The 25596-nt window shown below is 39.4% G+C and overlaps 2 protein-coding genes across 4 annotated transcripts; both read right to left on the minus strand.

Annotated features, from left to right (window-relative positions):
* Window positions 1-86: 86 nt before the first annotated feature.
* LOC139940275 (uncharacterized) lies at window positions 87-12389 on the minus strand. Of its 3 annotated transcripts, none has more exons than XM_071936469.1 (12): window positions 12259-12389; window positions 11450-11530; window positions 9759-10937; window positions 9156-9327; window positions 8453-8769; window positions 8109-8237; window positions 7849-7919; window positions 7239-7397; window positions 6693-6841; window positions 6129-6544; window positions 5680-5716; window positions 87-5489 (listed from the first exon to the last, which is right to left on the minus strand). In XM_071936469.1, exons 2-12 carry the CDS (start codon window positions 11481-11483, stop codon window positions 4280-4282), a joined length of 3873 nt encoding a protein of 1290 aa, XP_071792570.1. In that variant the 5' UTR covers window positions 11484-11530; window positions 12259-12389; the 3' UTR covers window positions 87-4279. The 3 variants fall into 3 exon arrangements, with proteins under 3 accessions (XP_071792570.1, XP_071792568.1, XP_071792569.1); XM_071936467.1 differs by having other exon boundaries at window positions 11399-11530; XM_071936468.1 differs by having other exon boundaries at window positions 11399-11530; window positions 12350-12378.
* A 950-nt stretch (window positions 12390-13339) lies between these two features.
* LOC139941007 (uncharacterized) lies at window positions 13340-24825 on the minus strand. The gene is made up of 11 exons (XM_071937419.1): window positions 24272-24825; window positions 20660-20890; window positions 20314-20426; window positions 19926-20020; window positions 19441-19593; window positions 16120-16217; window positions 15660-15778; window positions 15244-15380; window positions 14667-14770; window positions 14405-14520; window positions 13340-13884 (listed from the first exon to the last, which is right to left on the minus strand). The coding sequence occupies exons 1-11, from the start codon at window positions 24719-24721 to the stop codon at window positions 13761-13763; spliced, it is 1740 nt and encodes a 579-aa protein (XP_071793520.1). The 5' UTR covers window positions 24722-24825; the 3' UTR covers window positions 13340-13760.
* Window positions 24826-25596: the final 771 nt, after the last annotated feature.

Raw genomic sequence — 25596 nt, forward strand, 5'->3', positions numbered from 1 at the left:
CTTGGAAGAAGTTGCTTTTGCCATTGCAAAAGCTCATTCACTTGAAGGAACGAAGAGTATCAAGTGAGAGGAAGGTGTACTCTCAGTTTTTGTAACTGTCAAACTTTGGGTCAACTTCATTGAGGTGTGAATCGCTTTGAGTTGTACCTAGCTGCTTAGGATGAGCTGGAAAGCTTCGCTCCAATGAAATGTCTGTCTGGAAGTGTTGGGAAGTTCTGACAGTGGATGTACTGTTGAACTAAAAAACCCTGTACCCTTTTGGCTCAGTGAAAGAAATTATATTTCTTTATTTAACTATTGCCATGACACCCCAGAGCTATTTAAAATATTGTGAAAAATGACTCTTGGTGGGCATGATCAAGTTTATGTACCCCAGATGGTACATCATTTATGTTTTCTCGAGCCACGTACTTGCGTCTTAGTAGCACATCAATAAAAATTCACAATCTATTACCATGGTATAATGATGAATGTTGTCTGCTTGTATTGCACCTAAATTGGTTAGGAAAACTTTACTCGTATAAACCCAGACCTCCGACAATTGAACGTCTTCTTGCAAAGAATCCCACGTTTGTCGTATGCTACATATTCTACTTAACTCCTTGTGTATTTTTATGTACAATTTGTATTATAAGAAACTAATTTTATGAATATTATTTTGACTGTGACCATATGGCATGTACAGATATGCATGCTGTGATGTATGCATGTATAATGCTGGTTTTGATTAGAGATGCAATAGGAGTAGAAATAAAGCACTATTAATTCAGAGTTGCCAACTCTCCTTGATTCTAAAGAGAGTTCTCTGAAAATCAATCAATGTTTCCATGTTCTGGGTCCCATTTCATAGCGCTGCTTAATGGTAAAATGTTTTCCTTTCTGTAGCAGAAACATTTGTATAAGTGGAAGCGCATTTTACTGACGAGTCATTATACTTGTATATACCATTTTGTGCTTTGAGTACTTTGAACCCCCCCCCCTCCACCCCCAACACCAAAAAAAATGATATAATCAACACCAAAAAATAACAGAAAAAAAACTAACGCATCATGTGAAAGACCACGGTCGTGGTACTGTGATTAATGCGTGTATTCTTAATTCTTCTTCATCATCAATAGCTCTCTCTACACTAATGGCGTCACTTTTGCTAAAAATAGCCACGCATTAGACAAGCATTCCACTAACTAGCTCTCGCTCAATCACTGCATCAGCGCGCCAGACCACAGCATTACGTTTGTAATACTTGCGAGTACACATAAAACTTGGACGTTATACGCGTGTGTACATTGGTGGATTTGACATGTCATCCGAGTTCCGGGTATCAAGCTTCTATTTTTAGCATTAGTGCGAGTTTGATGTCTAGCCATAAAACCCTAACAAAAAAGGAACAGCAACAGAACATGTAATTGAGTAACACAAACATTTTTGTTCATTTACAAAACCAAAATTGTATTGAATGTAAGTAAATGCAAGACAGTTACAAAAATACAGTATTCTTGTCAGGGTTCGGGAATCAAAGGTAAAATTACCATGCTAGATAAACACAGGCATCTTAAAATAAAAACTCATTCGACAAAACAAAATCATGCATATTTTTGTTCAAAGCCTTGCTTCTCGCTTTGCTAATAAAACACGTTATATAAGTTATTTTGGCCTGAAATAGCCTGAACTCGTGAGCACTGGAGTACAAAAGTTTGGGAAGTGATATCTGATCCTTGACCAATTCTGTTGTCCACTTACTGAAAAAACAAAACCCTATAACAACAATAACAATAAAAAAAATGTGACCAGTTAACACAATTTCTCTGTAAGTACAGTTAATAAAATTGTGTGAAAAATTTTACCAATTTACTGAAAGACTTAGTTGTACCATATTACACCATGCCATCCTAGTATTTGTAAACAACTGACATTCAACAGATGCCAGCCATTCATCTTAATGGATGGTTATCATTACTTGTTCAACCAATACTTTATGTTTTTTAAGTTGGGGGGAGAAAATAAATAACATATTTCCCCTTCAACTTTCAAATCAAAGCAAAACCAATGTTAACAGAAGTAACCTTCATTTGCAAGATGTTTTCTCTTCAAAACGAATATAGTTTGTTTTTATTCCATGTCTTATATAATATGGCAAGGTGTGTATCAATATACATGTACTGGCAAGGTAGGGCACCCACTGTGAGGGAATAATGGTTGAATGTTATAAACTAAATGACATTTTTGAAGGTACTCTTGAGTGTGTCGGTGTGACTTGTTGAAAAAGGCCACGTTGGTCAACATATTACAGGAACATGTAATATTTAACTTAATCAAATGAAGCTATTCAATTTACTTCCACAAATCTGCGCACTACAGTCAAACAAAGAATAGAATGAAAAAGGACCCAATCTCATAGAGCAGAAATTGCGTTTTGTACTTTTTTGTTCTGCCAAGCAAACGTTAGCAGGAAACCAGTCACAAGTGGTACATGCTTAAGGTAGTATGGCTGGTAACCCTATTGCGGTGAGCATAAATTGTTTTTGCGCTTAGCTTATTTTCGCGCTTAAGCACTGAAGTCCAAGTTTGTATATTACGAGTGTCACAATAGATAAACATGGCGCTTGTTTGTGTGCATGAAACCAAATAAAGGTATATCTCCCCTTTATTGTTATTTTCTTAATGTAAAAACCAAAAACTAAATTATAGTAGATTTAATTTAATCATGGCATTAAACATCATGAAAATATGGTGGTGATTATGTGTAAATACTGAAAATAAAGTGAAAACGGAAGTCAATCAAATACAATAACTTGCTAATTCCATCTTAATTTATCTACTTTTTAATTTTATTAAACATCAACGGGTAAGTTTCCTGTGTATTGACCCCCTAGCCCTAATGTCATACATGGCTACTGCTGTCATGCTCTTGAACCAGGGCTCAAATTTGAGGGAAAAATCCACAAGACTAAAGGGCTTGTAGCTCCAAATTGTTGCTGGACCGAATTTGTTTAACAAGACCAGTAACTTGAACAAGCTCTCAGAGAAGATCTTTCTCTTTATGTGTAAGTGTACATCGATATTCTTGAAGTTGAAAGTGAAGAATCTTGAAAGCTACTTATCACATCCAGAGCCAACATTTTTTTCACACAATGAGGCGTGTATTATTCAAATGAAAAACAAGATCTGGATCCAAGTTTCTGACCTTTGAGTTAGTATTGAGTCTCAACCTTGCATAAGGGGGAGTTAGAATCGTAGCATGCAGAGCCTCATGCAAAACGTGTTAATAATTGTATATAGAGTTTCATTCTGCAGTTCCCTAACAATTACAATAATACTCTTACAATATCCAAACAATCATGCAATTGAACATAGATGTGTTCGATAGGGTATGGTAAAGAAAAGGTGTCTTTCTCAGAAAAAAACTTTCTTAAACTTTGCACAATTATTACTGAGTAAAAAAATAAATAACATATTGAACCAAAACACATTTAAGAACTATAATAGAAACCCCAAACCTTAGCATGCAAGAGACAACATATTGCACACGTCCGTATGCAGGTCTAAATGCAGTCGAATGCAAATAGACAAGACGATTTTCTACCCTCTGTGAAGAAAAAGAATCGCACCCAAATCACTTGGGTGGGATTAAAACCCACAACCTTTGCATTGCTAGAGCATATGTCTTACCACTAGACCACCAAGCTAGCTCGTAACCATCATGTATATAATTGGCTCCACTGCAACATGTGGCACAATGAATAAATATGTCCGAACTTTGCATACCCCCCCCCCTCCAAAGAAAAAAAAGGAACAAGGAAAAAAATCAAAAACCCATTTACATATACATGTAAACATTCAAAAGGTACACTTTTATTTAAGTTGAAGTTATACTGCAAACTTGCAATATCCTGTAACACACGCAAGGTTTTGGCACAAACCTGTGTAGTTGTTCACAAAATTGCTTGTTTCAAGGTCATTCTGTTTAAATGACAGAGCCAATAAATTCTGAGAGGACTTGAGTACCCTTTAAAGTAAATAGGAAAGGCAAGAGCCTTAGAAAATAGACCTAAGTCATATGAAGCCATTTGAGTAGGGTGACCTCAGTCAAAGGTCAACAAAAGGTTGCTCATTGACCCTTTCTTTGAACCCCACACACAGAGATAGGCGCTTTTCAAAGTTTCATTACGTGTTACCTCTAAGATGGTGGCATGTAATGTCAAGTCATAAGTTCCATTGTTGGACCCCAATTGTATGAAGTGAGCATACGCCACATAATAAGAACAGGAACATTATCACTTTAAATAAAACTAGTGCCGTTTTGTTGCTGAAAGATATTAAAGGAACCTCTGACCGCACAGTCGTATACCAGGTGACCTTTCTGGCCACATTTGCTGCAGAAGATGAAGCTTCCAAATTTCTCTGCAGTTGGTTTCTGGACATCTTCTGGGGTCTCTTCTGGCGCACAGTCATCTGTCTTGACATGCGGGGCGTACTTTTTGAAGGTAGCGCACTGGCGAGTGCGATGTCTGTCACTGCCACATAGGGAGCAGTTAACCACCTGTGGGGAGGCTGGCTTGCCAGGTGTCGCGGTGGATTGGATTTGTTCATGATGATTGAGTCCCACTGATGTCTCATCAGATACCATTGGAGCTAGCTTCTGGTTGGAATCCTCAGGAGGGATGTTTGAGGCTGATGCAAGCGGGTCTTGACAAACAAGATCGCTATCAGAAGAAGCAGTTCCTTCTACCTCATCCTTCTCCGACACGGCTTCCTGAGTCGTCAAAAGTGTCTGTCGTTCCCCACTGGTTTCTTCATTATCATTTGACTCACCAGAAGTTACTGGCGCAAATTGCTCAGTGTCATCTTCCTGAGAGGCAAAATACTTATCGTTTATTTCTTCAACAGAGTCCTGCGAGTGTCCTTGGTTCGGCCACTTGCCAAGTTTTCCCAAATCCTCGGTTGTGTTACGATCAGCACCAGTAGAAGATTCCATACAGTCGGGTCTATCCTCACAACAGTCCTGGCTAAACTTGGGAGAAGACCACGGTTTATACTCTTGTGTTGGGCAGCTTGTGGAGACTTGATCCACCTCAGTGCTATAATCACTACTCAGTTGGTTAGTAGTAGTCTGCTTCTCAAGGCGCTCACTGTCATATCTTTTGAAGGCAGCATCCCGAGGAGGCCCACTCTGAATGAAGGCTAGAGGGGATGTTGAGCTATACTCAAATCTCATCATACCTCTACCCGTGGCAGGGGAACTCCTAGGTTTAGTAGCTGTCCATGCAACATGTGATGGGCTGCTGAGCTTCCTCTCTTGTATGTTAGCTGTTGCATTAGGGATATCATTGCTGGTACGAAAAGCTGCATCTTCTGATGTATATGGCGGGCCATAAATGCTCATCGATGACGACAGTGGTTCTTTGTTTTGCATACCGTTTGATTGGACGTTGTCAACATGAAGGCATTTACTTGCATCTGATGAGGAGTTTGTTTGCATTGACTGTGGTCTGCGAGAAAAAAAAGAAAAAAGAAAGAAAAAAAAATGGTTTAGAACAGCAAATTGTCATTGGTGAACATAAAGAGCTGTATGTAAACACTGCGTACTCCGTAAATTGCTGAGTTCTTTGAAAACAATCACAGGCAATCTCCTCGTTTGGGGTTCGAGTAATTATTTGGAAAAGATTATTGGTGTCTTACCTCTGCTGTGGCTGTGATGTCTGAATTTTAATTCCAGCTGTAAAAGAATAAGACAGAATAATTATCAGTGACTGGTGGTTAAACATGCTCCCTTTTGGACTTGTGTAGCAGAAGTGTTGGAACTTCCTTATACATCAATGGAGAATGGAAGATTACCTGAGTGGGGTAGCCTGCTTGAATTGAGCTTTTTTTCAGAAAAAGTGGTTGTTAAGGGGTCGTTTAAGTTCTGATTTGCTATTGAAGGGAATTGGTGAAGTGTCTCTGATTGTGAACGGTGTAATAAGAGATTGATGAAATTCTTTTTACCCTTTCAGCCCCAAATTCTGTTGACAACATTTTAAACAAAAGAAAGAACGAGTACAAAGCTCAACATACATAATTCTGATGTATTGCATGAAAATTGCAAACGAGGTAAACAACTAAAAAATCATTTTTTTTGTTTCACTCACTTTTGAAATTCTGTTGACAATCATCACTGTTGAGGATGGAATTAGAGTTGTTGCTGTTGCTAGAATGTAAGGAGAGGGAAGACATTGCAGTCGTGGCCTGCAGATTGTCTGGTTGCGTCTTTGGTGTAGTGGACGATACAACTTCTTCAGTAGGGGATATCGTCTCTGCACTTGGTCGAGTGTGATCAGTTTTTGGCAGATTTTCACTTGTGGTTGTAACTGACGCCACCTTCAGCACTTCTTTCTGGTTCACTTCATCCGATACTTCGGTACCCTCTCCTGCTGCCCCGCATCTTTGTGCCAGGTCGGGAATCTCCTTCAGATCCTCTGGGAAGGTGTTTTTCTTGGAGAACACCTCCTCCTGCCAGTCTGCTGCTCTTAATAAGAGCAAGTTCAGCATTGCCTCTTTCACAAATCTGCAATTGTGTATTGAAAACACTGCATAAAAATAGTGTAGATGTAATGGATAAGAGAACTATGTATGCACCAATGTGAGGTTATGGACACACGAGTGCCTACTTCTGGACTTCCAAAATGTTAAAAAAGAAACTGTGACAGACATACCTTGGCTTGCTACCAAGCACTTGATCCTTCAGCAGTTTATTATATCGCTGGTCCATGGAGCTGGCTAGTTGAGGACCAATGTTAACAAAGAGCGCCCTCAAGCAGGATGCGTACACTTCTGTCAGGAGCGCAGGATCATCTGCAGTCCCCTGTTTGAGAATTGATCGTTAAAAGTGAGAATAAAAAATATACTCAAAAGTAGCAGTCTCCTAGCAACAATAAATGGTTATGGCCACCCATGCCACCCCAGGAGTAGAACTGTTTCGCCACAGAGGCAGCAGTATTGTGTTTGCAAGATTGGGTTGTATATGCCACTCAAGATTTGAGAAAGTAGACGGGTGGCCTGAAAGTATAAATGATGAACAAGAATTATAATGTTTTAAAGCGCCTTTACCTAGCTGCACACATGTACTAGGATATGTGGGTTAAATAAGAACCAATTTAAAAAAAAACTTCTCCTTCAATCAGCCTGTACACAACAACTGTGCCTCAAACGTATTTATTATTTTGAAAATTCGAGAAGAAAGTTACTGATGTTAATCTCACCTGTGAATCACACGTGATCCACTTGTTGACGACACTATCCAACAGTTTATCAGTAATATTGTTCAGGCCATTTGTAGCGGAGCGAGACACAATGAAGAGTTGGGTCAGGAGGCCACAGAAAGTGGTGTACAACTTGTCTTTATTCGTTGCTGTGGAGACCTTTGACAAGAAAAAGAAAGTTTCAATTATAAGAATGACACATCCCCTGACTGCAGGTTGTGGGTGCGAATCTGACCCAAGTTATTTGCCTACTGTCGTTCGAGGGTTTAAATCCAACCTGAGTCATACCCCCTGACTGCAGGTTGTGGGTTTGAATCCCACCTGAGTGGATTTCCCCCTGCCCCACAGAACTCAAGAAAGTCCTGAGGATACAGTGCTCAATACACATTGGTGCGAGGGTAACAACCAAATTATATACTTTATCCCCAATGCAAACAAAAACATTAGTCAACGATTAAACCCATGTAACACAAGACTGCTGCAGGACTTGACCATATATTTACTGGCCCTACACTAAAACCACTGGACTTAGCCCTGACTCTTCAAGACTTAATCCTTTCTGAGCCACTGGTAGATTAATGAGTAAAAAGGATTACATTTTCAGCTATACCTTAATATACTGGCTTTGTCTCTTCATAATCACATTCAAAAGATCCTCTTGGAAGTTCTGCGGGTGCAAACCTAAGTAACAAATTATCCAAAAACACAAACAAAGTAAACCACAGGTTATGCAAGTAAGAGTAATTGAAACATAAGATTGATAGATGCACCAATAAGGATACTGAAAAACAAAACTCAGCGCTTTTACCTGATCTTAGTTTTAATAAAACATTTTGACTAAAATAATCCTATGAAGAACTAAATACTTACAGTGTAGTTCTTGGATCACCTTGCAAGCCTTATCGAGCAGATCTGAGTTATCCACGGCCCAGCCGAAGATCTCATCCAGAGCCACAAACTGCTCCTTGGGCCAAGGAAAGCAGGCAAGGCGACTGGACTCTGATAACACAAAAGAAAAAGAATAAAACTTGTCTTAACCCACACATATAGAGATTTTATTTTATTAAAACTGGCTTGCTTCTTCAGTGGAAGACTCTGTTATAACGTCATCACCGATTTACTTTTGACAAAGTCAATCTTCATGAAGTGAACAATCAGCATGAACCATTTTAAACTTGAAATCATTAGACCTAGGTTTACGGAATCCAACCTACCAGCTTTCATGATCTTGACAATCTCAGCAGCTATCTCTTTCTCCCTTGCGGAATCTTCTTTCAGACCTCCCAGAAGCTTGCGGACTTTACGAATGATCTTGAAACTCTGCCACTCGTACTCGTTTTTCTTCTGTTCTTTGGACAGTGCCGCCTTGCTAGCATCCTGTTGCTGTTTGGTGGATCCCTGGCTCTGGTAGGAGGAGCTGGTTCCGTTGGGAGCGGTACTGTATCCCTGGGGAAAGACGTTGTATCCTTGTTGTGGTTTGGGGAACTGGCTCGCTGATGGTCCTTTGATGTCTTTCTTTGGTATTCCACGCCTGCATGAACAAGATATCGATAAACACTTTGGTACTCATTTCTCATTCCCACAAAAATTAGGAACCTCTATGCACTATTTTTGTTGATGAGATTCTGGAGTTACAGTTTTGTTTTCAAATGATGATGTCACAATCAAATATTGACTTCATAAGGAAAGACAACAAAGGTTCTCATTAAACACAATGATTAATTGTTCTCCCTTGAGAAAATATGAGTATGTGTTAATTATGAACCACAGAACTTCGACCATATAAGACTTTGATCAATTACAATTTGCTGAAAAATATATTGCATCAAATTTAATCAAACAATTCTGTGTTCAGAGAACTTATAAGAAAAAATAAACCCTATCGGATGATATTAGCATTCCCCTTTCCCAAATTACCCTTTAGCTTTGTCTTTATTGATCCACAGCTTTGGTCCTTGTGTAGCATCTCTGGTCTGTAAAAATGGCTTCTTCGTCTGAAAGTGCTGCTCATTTTGGCTCGATCCTTGGGATGGTTGTACATGTTGGTTCGCTGCTTTTGGCACAAATACCGGTGATTGACCTTGAAGTTCTAAGATTACACAAATAATAATTTGTAAACAGTGTGAGAATACTTTGGATAGGTTTTCCGATCAGTACAGTTAACAAACAATTTTTAAAGAGATATCGCCTAACATCTTGCTGGACTGCCACTTAAAGGTGAGGGCTACACCTTACTAATTTTGGCTATCAACCCAAATCAACTGCCATCAGGGGCACATTGCCAGTTACCACCTACTCGTTGAGCACTCCCCAAGGATGTAGCCATGGGTATCATCCACGCGGCCTGACTAAGAGCATAATGGACTACCTTCCCAAATGCTTACAAAAGTGTTCATGGGGTTAAAAGTATCTTGCTGAAGGACACAATTGTCATGACCAGGTCTCGAACCCAGTCCGGTGCTCTTAACTTCTCGGCCAAACTAGTAATGATTTGGATTACTCTATTGCCGTGTTACTCACCCGTATCCATAGTAATTGGGGATGCGTAACCTCCTCCCAACTCGAAGTTATCCCACTGTGAGTCTTCAAAGGAGGTGAAAGCTGAACCATGGTCACCATTTGCATCAGGCTTCCATTTCATAGGTTGGGATCTGTGCGTAGGCTGAAGGTCTGGAGAAATCTTGGGCTTAGTTGGTGAAGGCACGCTCGGTTTTGTAGGACGAGGAGGCTGGGCATGGAAGGCTGTTGTAGTGGTCGGGTACGTAAAAGGAGGAGATTTTGCAGATGCAGGGAAATGTAAACCCGGAATGGGTACACCGATGGGTGGTGGGGGGACTGATGTATCAATGAAAGAGTTCAAAGTCATGGGAGAAATGTTGGAAGGAAGAAAGGATGGAGCAACTATATTGGGGAAGCCAACTTGAGGTGGACTGGTTGTGCTCTGATGTTGTTGGCGTCCCTGTTGTTGTTGTTTTAGCTGTTGTGGCTGTCGGTGTTGTTGTTGTCGTTGTGGTTGTAGCTGTTGCGGTTGTTGTGACTGTTGTAGCTGTTGTTGTTGCAGCTGTTGTAGCTGTTGCGGTTGTTCGTGTTTTAGCTGCTGTTGTTGTGGTTGTTGCAATAGCTGATGTGGCTGTTGTGGTTGTTGTTGATGGTGTTTTTGTTGATGTTGTTGATGTGGCTGTTGTCGCTGCTGTGGCTGCTGTAGCTGTTGTGGTTGTTGTTGCTGTTGTGGCAGTTGTTGATTCGGTTGTTGTGGCTGATGTAGCTGATGTAGCTGATGTAGCTGTTGTGGCTGTTGTGACTGTTGTGGTGGTCGCTTCAAAATACGAATTTGTTGTGGATGTGAAACGTTGTTAGGGGTGACCTGATTGTGCTGCTGTTGTTTGTTACCAATGTCTTCACAAATTTGCTGCTGCTGCTGTTGTTGCTGTTGTTGCTGCTGCTGTTGTTGAAACATTATGAAGGCTTGCTGCTGTTGAAAGTGCTGCTGAAAGTGTAAATGCTGCTGCTGGGACTGCAAATGCTGCTGTTGAGGCAGGAGACTGTGCTGCTGCTGCCATTGCTGTTGTGCAGTGGGTGGGCTCGGAGGTTCCATTCCATATGCTATGTGTGGACTGTTCAGACCATTGCTTGAATCATAGGAGGCAAAGCTTGCTGTTGGGTTCACCGGTGACTCGTCACTGGATGTTGAACTGAGCTCTAGATTAATAATAAAAGTAAGAAACAAAAATAATCCAAATTATTGTCCACTTTAAAAAACAAACAAACTCTTGAGTCAAATTTATTTTAAAGCCCTTGACAAGAAGTACGGTGGGGGCGGGGGGGGGGGGGGGTGTAGAAACAAATGCAAAAGTTCAGATTCCTTAATATCACTGATCATAAATGTTACAAAATGCCTTTCTCCTTCATTTTGACTCTGATCGTTGTGATTTTTAAACAGTTCTGACTCAGTTGAAGTTTTTGAGGTACAATTTCAGCGGTCTTGTAGATTTTCCCTTGAAATTCAGTCTCTGACAGGGTGCAGAGACAGAGACAGACGAAATGATAAAGTTTGCACTGAATATCGTTGATAGACTATACATACATTGTTGGGAGGGGGGGGAGGTTATAATACATGAAAAGTTGTGAATGACTGAATGAAATAATCACAAATATTTTACCAGAATGACGCTGAGATTTGTCAGAATCGTAAGAAACATCTACCGTCATACCTCGACCCCGACCTGGACTCATGGAAGGCAGCATTGTAGTTTACAGCCAACAAAAGGACAACCAACAGAAAGAACTTAAATCTAGGATAGGAGCAAAAAAGGAACAAAATTATGTATATTTTAATCAATATATTAGGAAGAATTTGTAGCTTTTCCACCAATCCATATTTCTAACCCCCCAAAATAAGAGGCTTTTGAACATTTAACTAGCCAGCGTGACAACTTGGAGTGAATTTGGTTTAGTCCTCGGCTGTTTTGTTTGCCATTTGCCACCAGTGTGTAACTGCAGTAAATAAAGGCAGATGGCCTGCCATTCGAACTGACGCTGTCAATACATGTGACATTGCCTACCTACCATGCCTACATACATTGTACTTCTCTACTACTGCAGATTTCAGTTTTAAACAAATCCACTGTGAGTGTGACTGTGACTGTCAGTTCGTTACAACAGGGATGGATGGATGGAGGTAGTTACTAGAAGTTTACTGCGTTTTGCTACATAAACATGAGTTTTACATGAAGAAGTTTTTGGCAGGAGCATGCACTCTATGGATTTCTCATCAAAGGAAGTATTTTCATTTAACAAGTGAAGTGGGCTCAAGTTTATTTGCGTTGGTGATTGCTGATAATATAATATGGATAATGTGTGTGGTTACTCATCCGTGTGATAACTGCATTCAATTGCAATGGATGAGAAATGATCGAACAATCAACAAGTGACAAGTCAGTTCACCGATCAATTGACAACCTGATCCTTCCCTTTATTTAATATTACGTAAACACACGCACACTTAATTGAAAATGCTCACCGTATTCTCAGGAATAGAGAGACAACTTTAAGACCTTCAACCAACACTCAGAAACAATTGAGGAAACTAGACTAAAGTAAAGACCACCAACCGTGTTGTTGTCACACATCCTGCAGTCAGTCATGCCATCCCATCCAGTGATGTTGCGTGCGTGGGTTTCCTACCCACAGAGGGCGCTATAAAAAGGCGTTTGGGGGGGGGCGGGGCTAAACTATACGATACTTATACACAGGAGCTGGAGTGAACGACCTCTTTAGGCCTGCGTAAAACACCGATGAGGGATGTCTAACTGAATACTGTCTTTGGTTAACGCACCGTTTCATTCCTGACACTATTATGAACAATTTGATGCAGTTGTTTCTTTCAATTCACCAATGAGAATTCACACCGATGAAGCGTTGAAACATGGAGGTAGGATTATCCATGGTTGAAACAAGTTCACAGTACCTTTTGTGCGCATCATAGAGAAAGAAACGCAGTAGCGACTGGCGAGCGTGTCGTCCTCCACGGCATTGTTCATTAATAAACTGTGAATTGTGAAAGTTTTAAATAGCGTCCAGAATAATTCCCAAGCGAGGCGATTAGAGCGATGATGATTTCCCAATAGTCATTATCGGAAACCAGTTTCGTGAGAAAATTATTGTCGCACCTTTACACTGTTAATTAGAAAAGTGTAATCAGTGGCTGACTGAGGTTGCGTTCTTTCTTTTGATTCATTATATGCCCATATGCTCAGGAAAACAGTATTTAACATACCTATAATTAGTGAGAATAAACAGGATGTATTTAACATAAACTTGGCAGTTCAGTCCCATCACCCGTGGATCCAAGCTGTTTTTTGTTTTAAGTAGGGCCTTTTGCTTAATGGGAAGAACGGGTGGTAACGGAGATAAAAATATGAGTGCCGAATCCTTCCAAGCAGGCTGGGGATCAGGGGTTCCGATGGTTCAGGGGGGCGGGGGAGGTTGATTGAAGGAAAGATACTCCAATTTATACCCAAGCATGCCGGGGGAGGGGGTGGTGCATGGTTGGATGGGAGGGGGGCGGGATTGGATTGAAGGAAAGATATCGAATACCATCATGCTTAACATTCTTCACAGGTTCTATTTATTTACCATAATAAGTTCTTGTACATTACAATTACTTCATGATGTTATACGACTACTAAAAAAGAAATAATCTTATATACAGCCTAACTAGTGCACTCAGCCTACTTGTAACACCTTTAACTTTTGTTCGATAATATCCCTTTTAATACAACCGGAAATGAACAAGATTACTGCTAGGCTTTAGTAAGAGTTTCAATTAAAATGTCAATTAAAAATTTAAATTCTACGAAAACGTGTTAACTTTTAAAAGCTTTTTAAAAAAAATAATGGAGTCAGCTAATGACAAACAGCGTAGGTTTACTGCAAAATCACCGGACACGGGTGCAACATTTTGAATAGTATAGTTTATTCATCACACCTTGCAAAGCTTTAAACCTTACTTATGGGTATAATTTAAATGGCTTTCCAGGCTGCAGAGAAACCCTTTGCAGTGTTCGCTCCGTCACTTATCAGATGTATCTCCATTCTGTTACTTGTTGATATCAGATTCCCGTTCGGCTTCTCGTTACCGCATAAACTGTAGACACAAAAATGACGAGAAAGAAATGATCAGAGAACATCATTATGTATTTTGGTATCGGGTGTTTTTACTGATTTCATTTTGTATGGTGAAATGTGATGTGCCGTTGGATTATGATCCTGTATCCTGGTTCATCGTGACTGTGTGGTCGGAGACAACGTGTCTTCTGCTGCAATGTAAAGTGGTTTGGATTTTTTTTTAAAGATATCATGATGATGTCAATTAATGATATCACTAAAAAATAGCTTGCGTGTCTGTTAATGAGTGCAAGACAAGCAGACAATGTTTGGAGACATTTTAGGATAAAATTGCGATGTGACAGTTAGCGAAAGAAATGCCTCCCCGTCACTAATTTGTTATATATCTTTACGAGGCATCATATCTGTCTACACATACTTATCTCTGGCTATTGGCCTCAAGACGTCCGACTATTTCTTTTGGGTAACATTCCTGTTGCCCTGTCCATATTTTAATAGAAGAAGTTTAGAAAACATTCCCTTCCTCTGAGTTTACTTACACCATTGGAAGTCTCTCATTTCCAAGACGGATGGTGACTTTATCGTAGTCGCACATCGGGTCGTCTTCAATTTGCAAATCTCGGAAGGTTAGTCTCACACGCTTATTATCTGCAACCTGTGTGTTGACAAACAAACAAAATCAAACATGATATTGTTTTTGTCAGTATTAAAGCAACAATGAGAAAGTACAATTAGCTGTTGCAAAACTTCTTTCCCAACCGTTACTTGAAAATGCCTTTAGTTTGCACTTATATACTTTACCTCAATAGTCCACAGACAGTTGAGACCAGTGGAGTAGTTTTTTGGGTAGCCCGGCGACTTCATGTTGCCTTTCTTTCCGGTTATGATGCCACCGCAAACGGGATCTGAGCACGAGAAGAAAAAAATAGTTATAGAGAAACCGTAAGCAACAAAAAAGAAAATGATAAATTATACTATATATCACAAATCGCCACGTTGATATCAATAGGCAAACGATTAGTTTGACCGTCTTACTTGAAAAGGAACACTATACTCATCTATTGTTGCCAAGACAAATCCCTTAAAATCCTCAAACAAATTCCTGAGTTTATTTAGCACGTAATGAAGACAATAGGGGGGCAAAGCGGGGGGGGGGGGTGGTTGGTTATAAACCATGTCCCATCGAGTACAGAATGTCTCTAGTTGGAATATCTCAGACATTTTCATTGATGTTTTGACTTTGTTAACACATGCAATTTAGTTATAGATTTTGTAGTTATTATTCAACACATAAACAAATCTTGCAACTTTCCCAAAGCTGGAGAAACATGGATGATGAAGTGGTTGAACTTCCTCTTAAGACTTCCTCTCTGTTTACCTGTTTCTGCTATGCCACCATTGAGTCTGTACGAAGCTACGAAACCTCCCTTATTAACAGAACCATCACTCTTGAAGATTACCCTGAGTTCATTTTCCTCCGACGTTAATGGAGATGGAGTGACATTGCCACAGTATCTGAAGAGACACAGTTAGGAGATCATGAGATGGGGGGAGGGAGATGATGGGAGGAATTTGTAGAAGAAAGGATGATGGGGATTAAACCAACATAACTTGGAACCTCTTATCTGAGACCAACATTGTTTTAGCTGCTTACAAGCATAACAAGTAGCTAAGCACAACATAATTATGCTTACAGGTTTACGGTAACCAGCCAAAATACTTTGTTACAAGTACCAATGTGACTGTTAGTGATGAGGAGATATACATTTCTTGGTTTGTCTCTTTTGAACTTACTTTGTGCTCCCTCCTGTTTCTCCGTTTGGTTTGACCTGCAGGTAATCCCACCCACACTGCCTCTCCGCTTCAATATCCATGTAAGTTACCTCAAGAGTCACTGTTTGGTCTCTTTTACCCTAAAAATATACAATCATTAAAAAGCAACACAATTATATGATGGGTTGTAATGGTTCCCTTTGAAGAGTCTTCGGCCACTGATTGAACTATCAAATCAATGGAACTATCAATCTAACCTTGTTTTCCTCTTCTGGATTTGAGACATTGCATGGTCAGTTATCGATATTTTGGTTTGCGGTAACACCATGTGTATCAAGAAGTTGGTTTTCGTGCCTTATTTCAAGAAGTTTTCGTGACTAGTTTCAGAAGTTTTTGTAGTAAGAATAGTTTATGTTCTTTTGATGATGAGTAACAAAAAGCATATCCGAACATTGTCTTTGAAGATGACGATGACACTTACCCGTATGATCCATTCACATTCTAAGTTGGAGCTGTACGGGACCGGCCAGTTTGGTGACGCGATCTCCCCCGACTTTGTCTCCAAAGTCCCACCACAAACTTGAAAAGAAGAAGAAAAACAGTCCAACGGAATACACATCATTATTGGGCAATTCTTTGAACGTTAGGCCAACCCTTTCCAAACACCCCCCCCCCCAAACAAAAAAATATTTAACTAGAGATTGAGAGTTTGTGAACAAACTCAAGGTGTTCGGTTTCCGGGAGTAAAAGCCTGGATTAAAAAACAAATATTACACCTTGCTTTGTTCTCAAGATTTGTAATAAATGATTCAAATTACAAAAACTGTCAAAACTACATGATTACGTCATCTAGTAAAAGTGTATGTTTGGTGACGTCATCGGTAATGTTTGTTTTAAACCAGACCTTTGCCAGACTTGTATGGTGTGATGGTAAAGCATCAAAGGATGTTTATTTCGACCTAAAAGACAATAAACCACGCCCTTTCAAATCATTTCACAGTCACTTCCCGTTTAAACAGGTCAAAAGGTCAACGAAAGTTCACCAACATATCCATTTCTGTCAAGTACGTAAAGCCCTTTCATATGATGTACAGATTGTCAAAATAGCTTATGTAGTTTAGGAAATATGAACTTAGGAAATATTGACTGACGACTGAAGAAAAGACTGTAAGGGGCATGTATGTTTAACCGCCTTGAACGAAGACTATTCTTCATGAAGCTTTTTCGCGCTCTATTGATAATATTTTTAAAAAGAAGTATTTTTTGAAATAATAATTTGAATTTTTATTACTCAAGAATGGATGACGTCATCATGACCTAACTAACACATTATTCCACTCCTAATGCATATCTAACTATGTGCGAAGTTTCAAGTTCATACGAGTTTGGGAAGTGTGCTTTTGTTCGAGGACAAGGGACGAAGAGAAGAAGAAGATGAAAATCTGGATTGTTTTATTGATTTGTTTGTACTAAAGTTTTGTTTAATCCGGCAGTTTATTTTAGCAAGACCACTTCTAATTGCTTGGGCCTTATGTTTTAACCATTCTGTTTTCTTTGAATGTTTTGTATTGTAACATTCATGTCTGTGCATGGAGGTAGAAATAGATTAGTTTACGTAACGTCCTTTCCTACTAGAGAAAGTTTGAAAGGGCTTATGTTATTTCAGAGATTTTTTTTCTTCAAAATATTTAACTTAAAATAACTTGGATAGTTGTTTTAACAAATAATCAAAACAATTGATGATTATGCTAAGTTCAAGAAGTAATAGATATCGTAATACTGACGTGAATTCCGTGGGCCCAAAACGCCCTTCACCCGGGGGAGTGGTCGATCGATGTAACGTCTCTATTCTTCTCGGTGTTTAACCAAAACATGACCAATGTTCGTCATTTTGTACTGTTATTTTCTTACATAATTAAAAGTTCCATGAATCACTGAAGTAGGTGGCCATCTCAGCGAAACTCCGTCTTTAATTCCACATTGACCACTAAGCCATCAGAAGGGTAACATTTGAACAATTTGACGCTGAAGATCGAAATGAAATCGTTTTCGCAGCGTTCTGCATAGCTATATAGCTCTATGCATATCACGCTATGGCACAGAGTACAACAAACTTGGCAGCATGCCACCAAATAAATTATGCCTAATACACTACACGTGTACGCCACAAGTGTTACGCACAACCAATGGGGAAATTTCGTAATTCTTTATACAAGAAATTGTGAACTTTCAAACTCGATTTTGAACCAGAAGACGAGCTCAAAATGGGATCACGTCTGCGAGGCATTTACGGAGTTTTTAACGAACTTTCCGATGATGTGTCGATTGTAACAACCCATCATGTAGATCAAAAGTTATGATTTTTTGAAATAATAAACTTTGAAAATTCATAACTCAAGAATTGATGACGTCATTGTGACATAACTCAAACGGTTTCTTCTCCTTATACATATCTAACTATGTGTGAAGTTTCAACTTTATATGTGCTTGGGAAGTGTGATTTTTTTAGCGGACAATCGCCGCTAACAAGCAGAATGGGAGATCACTGGAGCGTGCTCTGCTGCACCGCTAATACACTACACGTTGTGTGTATGCCTACATGTACGTGCAATGTTTATGCACATACCAATGGGGATTTACGTTGTTCTTTAGACGTGAATTTTGAAATTTTCAACCTCTCTTTTGAGCCGGAAGACAACATAAAAATGGGGTCATGTCTGTGGGGCGTTTACGGAGTTTTCAATGACGATTCCGATGATGTCTCGATTGTAAAAATCCCTCATGTAGATCAAAAGTTATGATTTTTTGAATTAATAAACTTTAAATATTCATAACTCAAGAATTTATGACGTCATCATGACGTAACTCACACGGTTTCTTCTCCTAATAAATATCTAACTATGTGTGAAGTTTCAAGTTCATACGATGTTTGAAAAGATGTTTTTGTAGGGGGACAAGGGACGTACAGAAGAAGAAGAAGAAGAAGAAGAAGAAGTATCAATAAAAAAAAAAAACCGAACAAAAATAAGAGGTGTTCCGGGCTGTTGGCCCGAACACCTAAAAAAATAAAAAATATACAAAACCAACAACAAACAAATAACACAGGCATACTGTTCGAGTGGGATTCAAGTTATTGTTTGTACTCTTTTTGATCTTATGTTTTGTATAGCTTCATACACACATAAACAACTTAGACGACACTTCCCACAGGTGTTTACTGGAAACATTAGTTGAGGGATTTCGTCCCAGCGAAAAATAAAATAACTTATAATAAGCAAATAAATGTTAAAGCTGTTTCAATCTCGTAATTCTGATTCGAAGTGTGAAGACATTGTAACATTTGCACTTAATGCAGTTACGGCCACAAAGCCCTGAGAAGTGGGCGTAATTCCTACACGATTGAAGATTGGCTTTATGTCCATGTGGGGGATCATCTGTGTAGAGTCAAATCTCCCACACACAACCCAAGAAACCAGTGCAGGTAAAACACGTCTATACTATAAAGAAAAATAAAATGTTATTGAAAGCCTTTAATATTATATAGTTGAATTCCGAACTGTTTCAAAAAGGTATCTTCGTGAAACGACAGCAACAGCAGCACAGCAGCAGCAAAAAAAACACCAAAAAAACAAAACAAAAACAGACAAAACAACAACTAAAATGCAGCAGCAGCAAAAACAACTACAACAACAACAACAACAACATTTACACCAACAAAAGACACAACAGAAGATCAATATTACAGAACACAAATTGAATATCCAGATCGTTAAGTTTGAGATAGTCATTTGATAGCACTCACAAGTTGGTTGATCGGGACCACTTTCGCCATTATCTCCACCGGGATTGCCCCCGTTATCACCGGTCCCTGGTCCGGGTTCCACGGGTTGGTCTGGGGTGTCGGTCTCGGTAGGTTCGTCGACAGTTTCACCATCAGGCACCTGGTCGGGGCGTGCTGGTGATTAAAAGTAAATTTGAAAAATAAGCTACTAATAATAAAACACAACAACAACTGTACGAACAAGATCTGGCTGTTATGACAAGCAACTTACAGTTTCTCTCTTTTTTCCTTCAATTAGAGTACAAGCTTTTATTTAAGAATAAGTTTGACTCTGGCAGTTTAGTTGCAGGAAGATTTGGAAGAACAATATTATGAGATGAATGCGTGTGTGAAATTTTATTGGCATTAAAGGGAAAAATACAGATATTGTTATAATCTGTCTCATGAAAACGAACAGAGCACATCGCTCGAAACGTCGACTGTTTTAAATACATCAACTCACGTACCGCACAATTCCCCATCGATACATTGCGTATAGCCGGCAGGACATTGGCTGCACGGTGCTCCACTAACGTATGGCTTCATACCCACGTAGTTTCCGCTGCCAATGGAAACAAAGTTATATTAGACACTTTACATGAATTACATGCAACGACGAAGCAAGTGTTTACCGTAAAAGGAAATAAAGTATTTGATAGAGGGGGAAGGTACTTGAGATTGCAGCCCGGATGAGTCTTTGATAAAAGTGAAAACAAGTTCTGTGCCTGGAATCCTAGGAATTCTTTAGAATATTTTAGATGGGTGCTTTAATGTACAATAGATGTTTTTACATGTATTGGAACATTGGTTTGGGGGGGGGGGGGGTGGTATACTGAAAAGAGATTAGTTGGTTACCCTTCACCGTAGTTGCAGACCAAAATGGTGGCTGGGGACCAGCCAGAGAGGCCCTGAATGAACGGACAGGTTTTGAGTGCACATCCCACAAATGTAGTCTCCGCCCATACAACCTGCAAAAATACAACAAAATGTTGATGATACGTGAATTTATTTTAGAGTAGCTTTGCACGACAGAGGATAAGGTTTAGAGATTGGTCCCGCGGTTTTTGTTTGAGAAAAGAGGGAATTCAGCGAAATGCAGATCGGAATTGTCACCGTTTTGTTGTTGATTTATTTTGAAAATCTCTGGAGACTGGCGAAAAACACACATTTTCTCAAAGAGAAGTTATTTTGTCCAACAAACCTGAGTGTAATGACCGCATACACCATTGCAGTTACCGTTGTTGTAGTTGTAATCCTGCACCTCGTTGTACCAGCTCTCCACCATACCGTAGACATCCCAGCTCGTGCCGCTCCCGGCCCATAGATTCTGGCCAATCCAACCGAACTGTCCACCACTCGATGTACCGCCGTGGGCGAAGAAGCAACCATCAGCCCATGACTGGGCCATGTCTGCAAGACCATCATGCCAGTCCTTAAAGGATAAGGTTTTTATAAAGTAGTAGGGTGAACTTTAACTCCAGAAGTTTATGACTTACTTGGAAAAGCGCAAAGAAGAGCTGGGCCCAATTTCATAGAGCTACTAAGCACAACATTTTGTGGGGTAAAAAGTGAATGTTTAATTTTTACACATTTTTTGTCAAGCAAGAAATTTTATGCTAAGCAAATTTTCGTGTTTAACAGCTCTATGAAATTGGGACCTGGACCCAATTTCCCAGAGCTGCTTATGCAGAAAAGATTGCTAGACAGTTAAGTGCTAAGCAGAAATGAACAGGTCAACAGTACCAAATTGTACTTGTTAATTTGTGTTTTGGCATGTGACCTTATTCTGTTAGCTACTTTCTGTGCTTATAAACAGCTCTGTGAAATTGGGCCCGTTGATATACGAACCACTAAAATGACGTTATGAAATAATGTATAGATTAAGAGAAAGAGTTTTTTTTTGCAAAAAAAATTGTTATGAGAAAGACTTCAGGCATGCATATACGACCATGAAATAACGGGTTAAATCCGTAAGCAAAACAAAATAATAATATTATTTGTATTGCTTATAAGTTATAGCAGGAACAGGTTATCGGTCTTGCATTGTTGTGACTGGTGACCAACTTTTTTTTTTTGCTTAATAGCAAAGAAACGTGTCAAGCGGATTTTTTGAAAGCTCTATGAAATTGAGCTCAGAGCATATTATTTTTGCAAACTATCATGCAAACCTTTATTAGTAAACTGATGTTAAATTAGTATTCGACCGTGCGAGGACGTATTCCAAACACATTTGTGTGATACAAAACAGTATATAAAACGAATTGTTCATTACTGTTTTCATCATTGTGATATAATTATTTTCCCCATTAAAACAACAAAACAACTAACATGCAGTCACGTCAAAATAAGATGAAAATATAATTGTGATTCTAGGAAGTTCTCTATTGCAAGCCGTCAAGAAATACGGAAGTTCTACCCCCCCCGCCCCACTAACGGTTTAAAAATAAAACTACAAGCCCAGTGTGTAAAATCATTCATACAAATTCTGAACCCTACGTATAGCCGTGTATAGCTAACTGTGCTATTGCTTTTCAAGAGTGTGTTTACATCTTTAACATACCATCTTGAAGCACACCCATTTGTGCCACGCGCGGTCGCGTGCATTTGCCTAATTTGCATAAGCCTTATTTGCATATGAATAGAGCGCCAAATTCCAACAGGTAATGGCTCGTGCGGTTTTGTAAGTGAAACCCGACACACCCCCAAATGTGAAAGTTACACACACAGTGTTAATGAATAGAGCTGTCAAAACAACGTGTAAAAAAGTTCATGTTGTTGTTTTCAAAGGGGAGGTGAGCTACACTTTACGACCGGAGTTCAGGGGAAAAAACTTGTGAACCAGCAAAAGGAATACTTCCAACTAGTTGCAAATTGTCTGTGGAATAAAACTGTGCCGACATGCTGCTTTATTGACACGCTGGTTTATTGACATTCTGTTTTATTGAAATGTTTTCTGTACAGTCTGCCCAGTCAACGGAATACGCACATTGCATTGGACTAACGGGACCTACAGCTAGCTCAAATCTACAGAAAAGCTTTCCGGTGGTGGAAATTGTCTGACATTAATGGAAAGACTCGGCTGGAAATGTACAGTGACCAGGGACCTCAGTTTTCCTTCAAACCAGTGATAGTTCTAGCCAGTCACCCAAAAGTTTGGAAATGCAGCGCAGACGACATGAAGCAGACGACATTACTACACTACGCCACAATTTGCACACACTTTTCCAGCAAGAGTCAACTCGACCTTCAGAATGAACACCGGTTAATGGCAGCAGAGCTAACTTCAAGATGGTCGTCCTGTGTATCTATGGGAATCCTGAACAAGCAGAGTAAGTTTGACAACTCATTGTATGTCACTGAACATGGTTAATATTGTAAGAGTTTATGAAGTTCATTTGAAATGTTCATGTCCAAACATTATTCTACAGGAGCATGTTGCGTATAGGGAAAAAGAGTTACACTTTTACAGGCAATTAGTCATTTGCCCGGTGCTCAGTAATTTATTTAGCTTAGCAAATGAAACTGAAACAAAATTAGACAACTTTATGAAATGCGGTCAAGGTCGTGAATTTAATGACACATGGTCTAAATAATGTGTGGTGAAAGACCTGTGTGTGTCATGATTTCATGTTATTTGTTTATTTATTTATTTGGGGAGGGGGTTGTATGTAGACCGACTACCTGATTTTTTTTTTTGTAAACAGACTGGTCCAATAATAGTTGCATCGTTTTTATAGTGTCCGAATCCTGTATTTTTTTTGCTTTTTAGATTGTTTACTATGCATTACGGGGTCGTGTGTATATTACACCCCGAATGTTCCCATACTTTAACACGCTATTGTCATATTGTACAGAATCTGTACCCCCCCCCCCCCCGCCCCCCCCAAAAAAAAAAAAACACCTCAAAAGAATTCCTAAGCTGTTAAGCCGCACTGTCACACCAATAAGCGTATTGTACAGATTTAAATACCCCCTAAAATCCTCATTAGAATGCGTAACATTTTAACCACACACAAATACACTTTAAGGGGGCGGGGTAACCACATTGTTAAGTTTATACTATCATTGTTGTGATCATTTTAAATTCCAAATTCATTCCAAAATTCATTTTAAATTCAATTCCAAAAAGTAAGCTCAAATAATTCTAGATATAAGCTTGGGATGGTAATGAAGTCTCTCGATGTACAAATCATTGGAAAATGCAAATAAATTGTATACACATTGCGCGGGGGGGGGGGGGGGGTCGGGTCTAACACGCAGTAATTATCTAGGACCCTCGTATCAATAGGGTTAAGAACTGGAGTGCACTAAAAAGAATACAAAAACAGAAACCATGCTTGTCAACTCAGTGTAAAAGTGGTTCCTTATTCACATTGATCGTACACAAAATCCATTGCTTCGCTAGCTTCTTGTGCTAGGCCTACACCGAAAATTATCTACGTTAAAATAGGATGTAAACAAACTGTTGATAAACAAACCGCGCTGGTTGCGAGGATGGTTGAATGTTGAGTCGGAGCCCAAGAACAATTGAAACTGTTTTGCAACATTTCAATTCAATAAAGTACCTGCCATGGTTGGTTGCTTTGTTTGCAAAGTACCTGCCATGGTTGGTTGCTTTGTTTGCAACAATTCCGATACTGAATATTTGTGTACGCTATTATTAATACAAACTATGGATAACTGTTTTTGCTTTGCATTAATGGAATTCCGTTTTCCAAAGTCAGGTTGTAATATGTCGTCTAATGAAGATAGACAAGAAAAATCATCTTCGAATACGAAATATGAACGCATTGTTGAGTAAAAATTAACTTACAAGAACGACCATATCTGCAGCTGTAGGGCTGACTTGTCCTCTGAAGTCATTGTGAGCTTCAAGCAGTATGAGTTTCTCCTCTACGCTCATACGATTTGATCTGACAGAACTGATTCCAACTTCATGGGGTGCCTCGAAAGTCGCTGCCCCCGCCTCCCGCTCGTAATACCGCCGCCCCCTTGCTGCAAGAGGTGGGGCATCCTGTACTGGACCGTTAATGTTGAACTGGGGTTTGTGTTTCATCATGGGTTGTTGTGGCGCAGTTGTTGTTGTCCGTGTCTTAGTTTCAACCCTTGTTGTTGGTGCTGCCGTGCTGGTCGTAACTTTGTCATGGTGGTGTTTTGTTGGTCGCCTCCGACTACTGCTGCGACGTTGTTTTTTGGACTCTGATTCGCCCACTTGTAGTGACAAGAAAAGGAGCACCACGATCAGAACATGAAGAAACTTCATGGTTTTACCCTGATGTGTTTTGCTTCCCAGGAGTAAGCGCGTAGAGGACTATTCTAAGATGTTCAATCATGGAGGTAGAATGTGCAATCAAGTGGCTCACTGTGCCCCATGCAAGGTTATTGTTGTTTTGTAATCGGGGATTTAAATCTTGTAGATCAAATATTAACATGAGTGAAGGAATGACCTTTGCTCACTGCTTTGATTGTCATACGTCTTATAGGGCATTCAGTTGGGTATTTGCAAGATAATGTACTGATATCTTCAAATATGGAGGATTGAAGATGTCAACGAGTGGGAGCAATGCGACTATTGTGGTTCATTGAGGTTAACAGAGACTATTTGTTTTTGAGTATATAACCTCGATTTACTGGCATGACTTGAATTGAGAAACAAATGTGTCTCAATTCAAGTCAATGCCAATAAATCGAGGTTATATATTAAAAACAAATAGTCTTGCTCTCTGTTAACCTCAATGAACCACAATAGTTGCATTGCTCCCACTCGTTGGCATCGCGATAACTCAACCGCGAGGAGTTAATAACTACAGTAATCTGTTTAAAACTGAACATTGTTTTCTTAATAATAACAAAGTACCTCTCATTATTATATAGTGTTTCATAGGTCGCGTCGCCGTCACAACCATCATGTCTTTGTAATGAAATTGTTTACCTTAGCTATAAGTTGCGCAGTCTTAGATTCGACAACTATAGAGAAAGTATGCAGCTTGAATCTAGAAATAGATTTATTAATTAATTTGTCCTCCATGGTACCGGTATTCATGTCCGATAGTTGAATCTGTCCTATTGTTTAAAATTTTTTTATAAAAACTTGAGACAACTTTTGCTGTTCTCTCCATCCTGCCAAATATTGCCGTT

Source organism: Asterias amurensis, chromosome 8 (assembly GCF_032118995.1).
Source record: "Asterias amurensis chromosome 8, ASM3211899v1".
In the NCBI taxonomy this organism is placed as follows: Eukaryota; Metazoa; Echinodermata; class Asteroidea; order Forcipulatida; family Asteriidae; genus Asterias; species Asterias amurensis.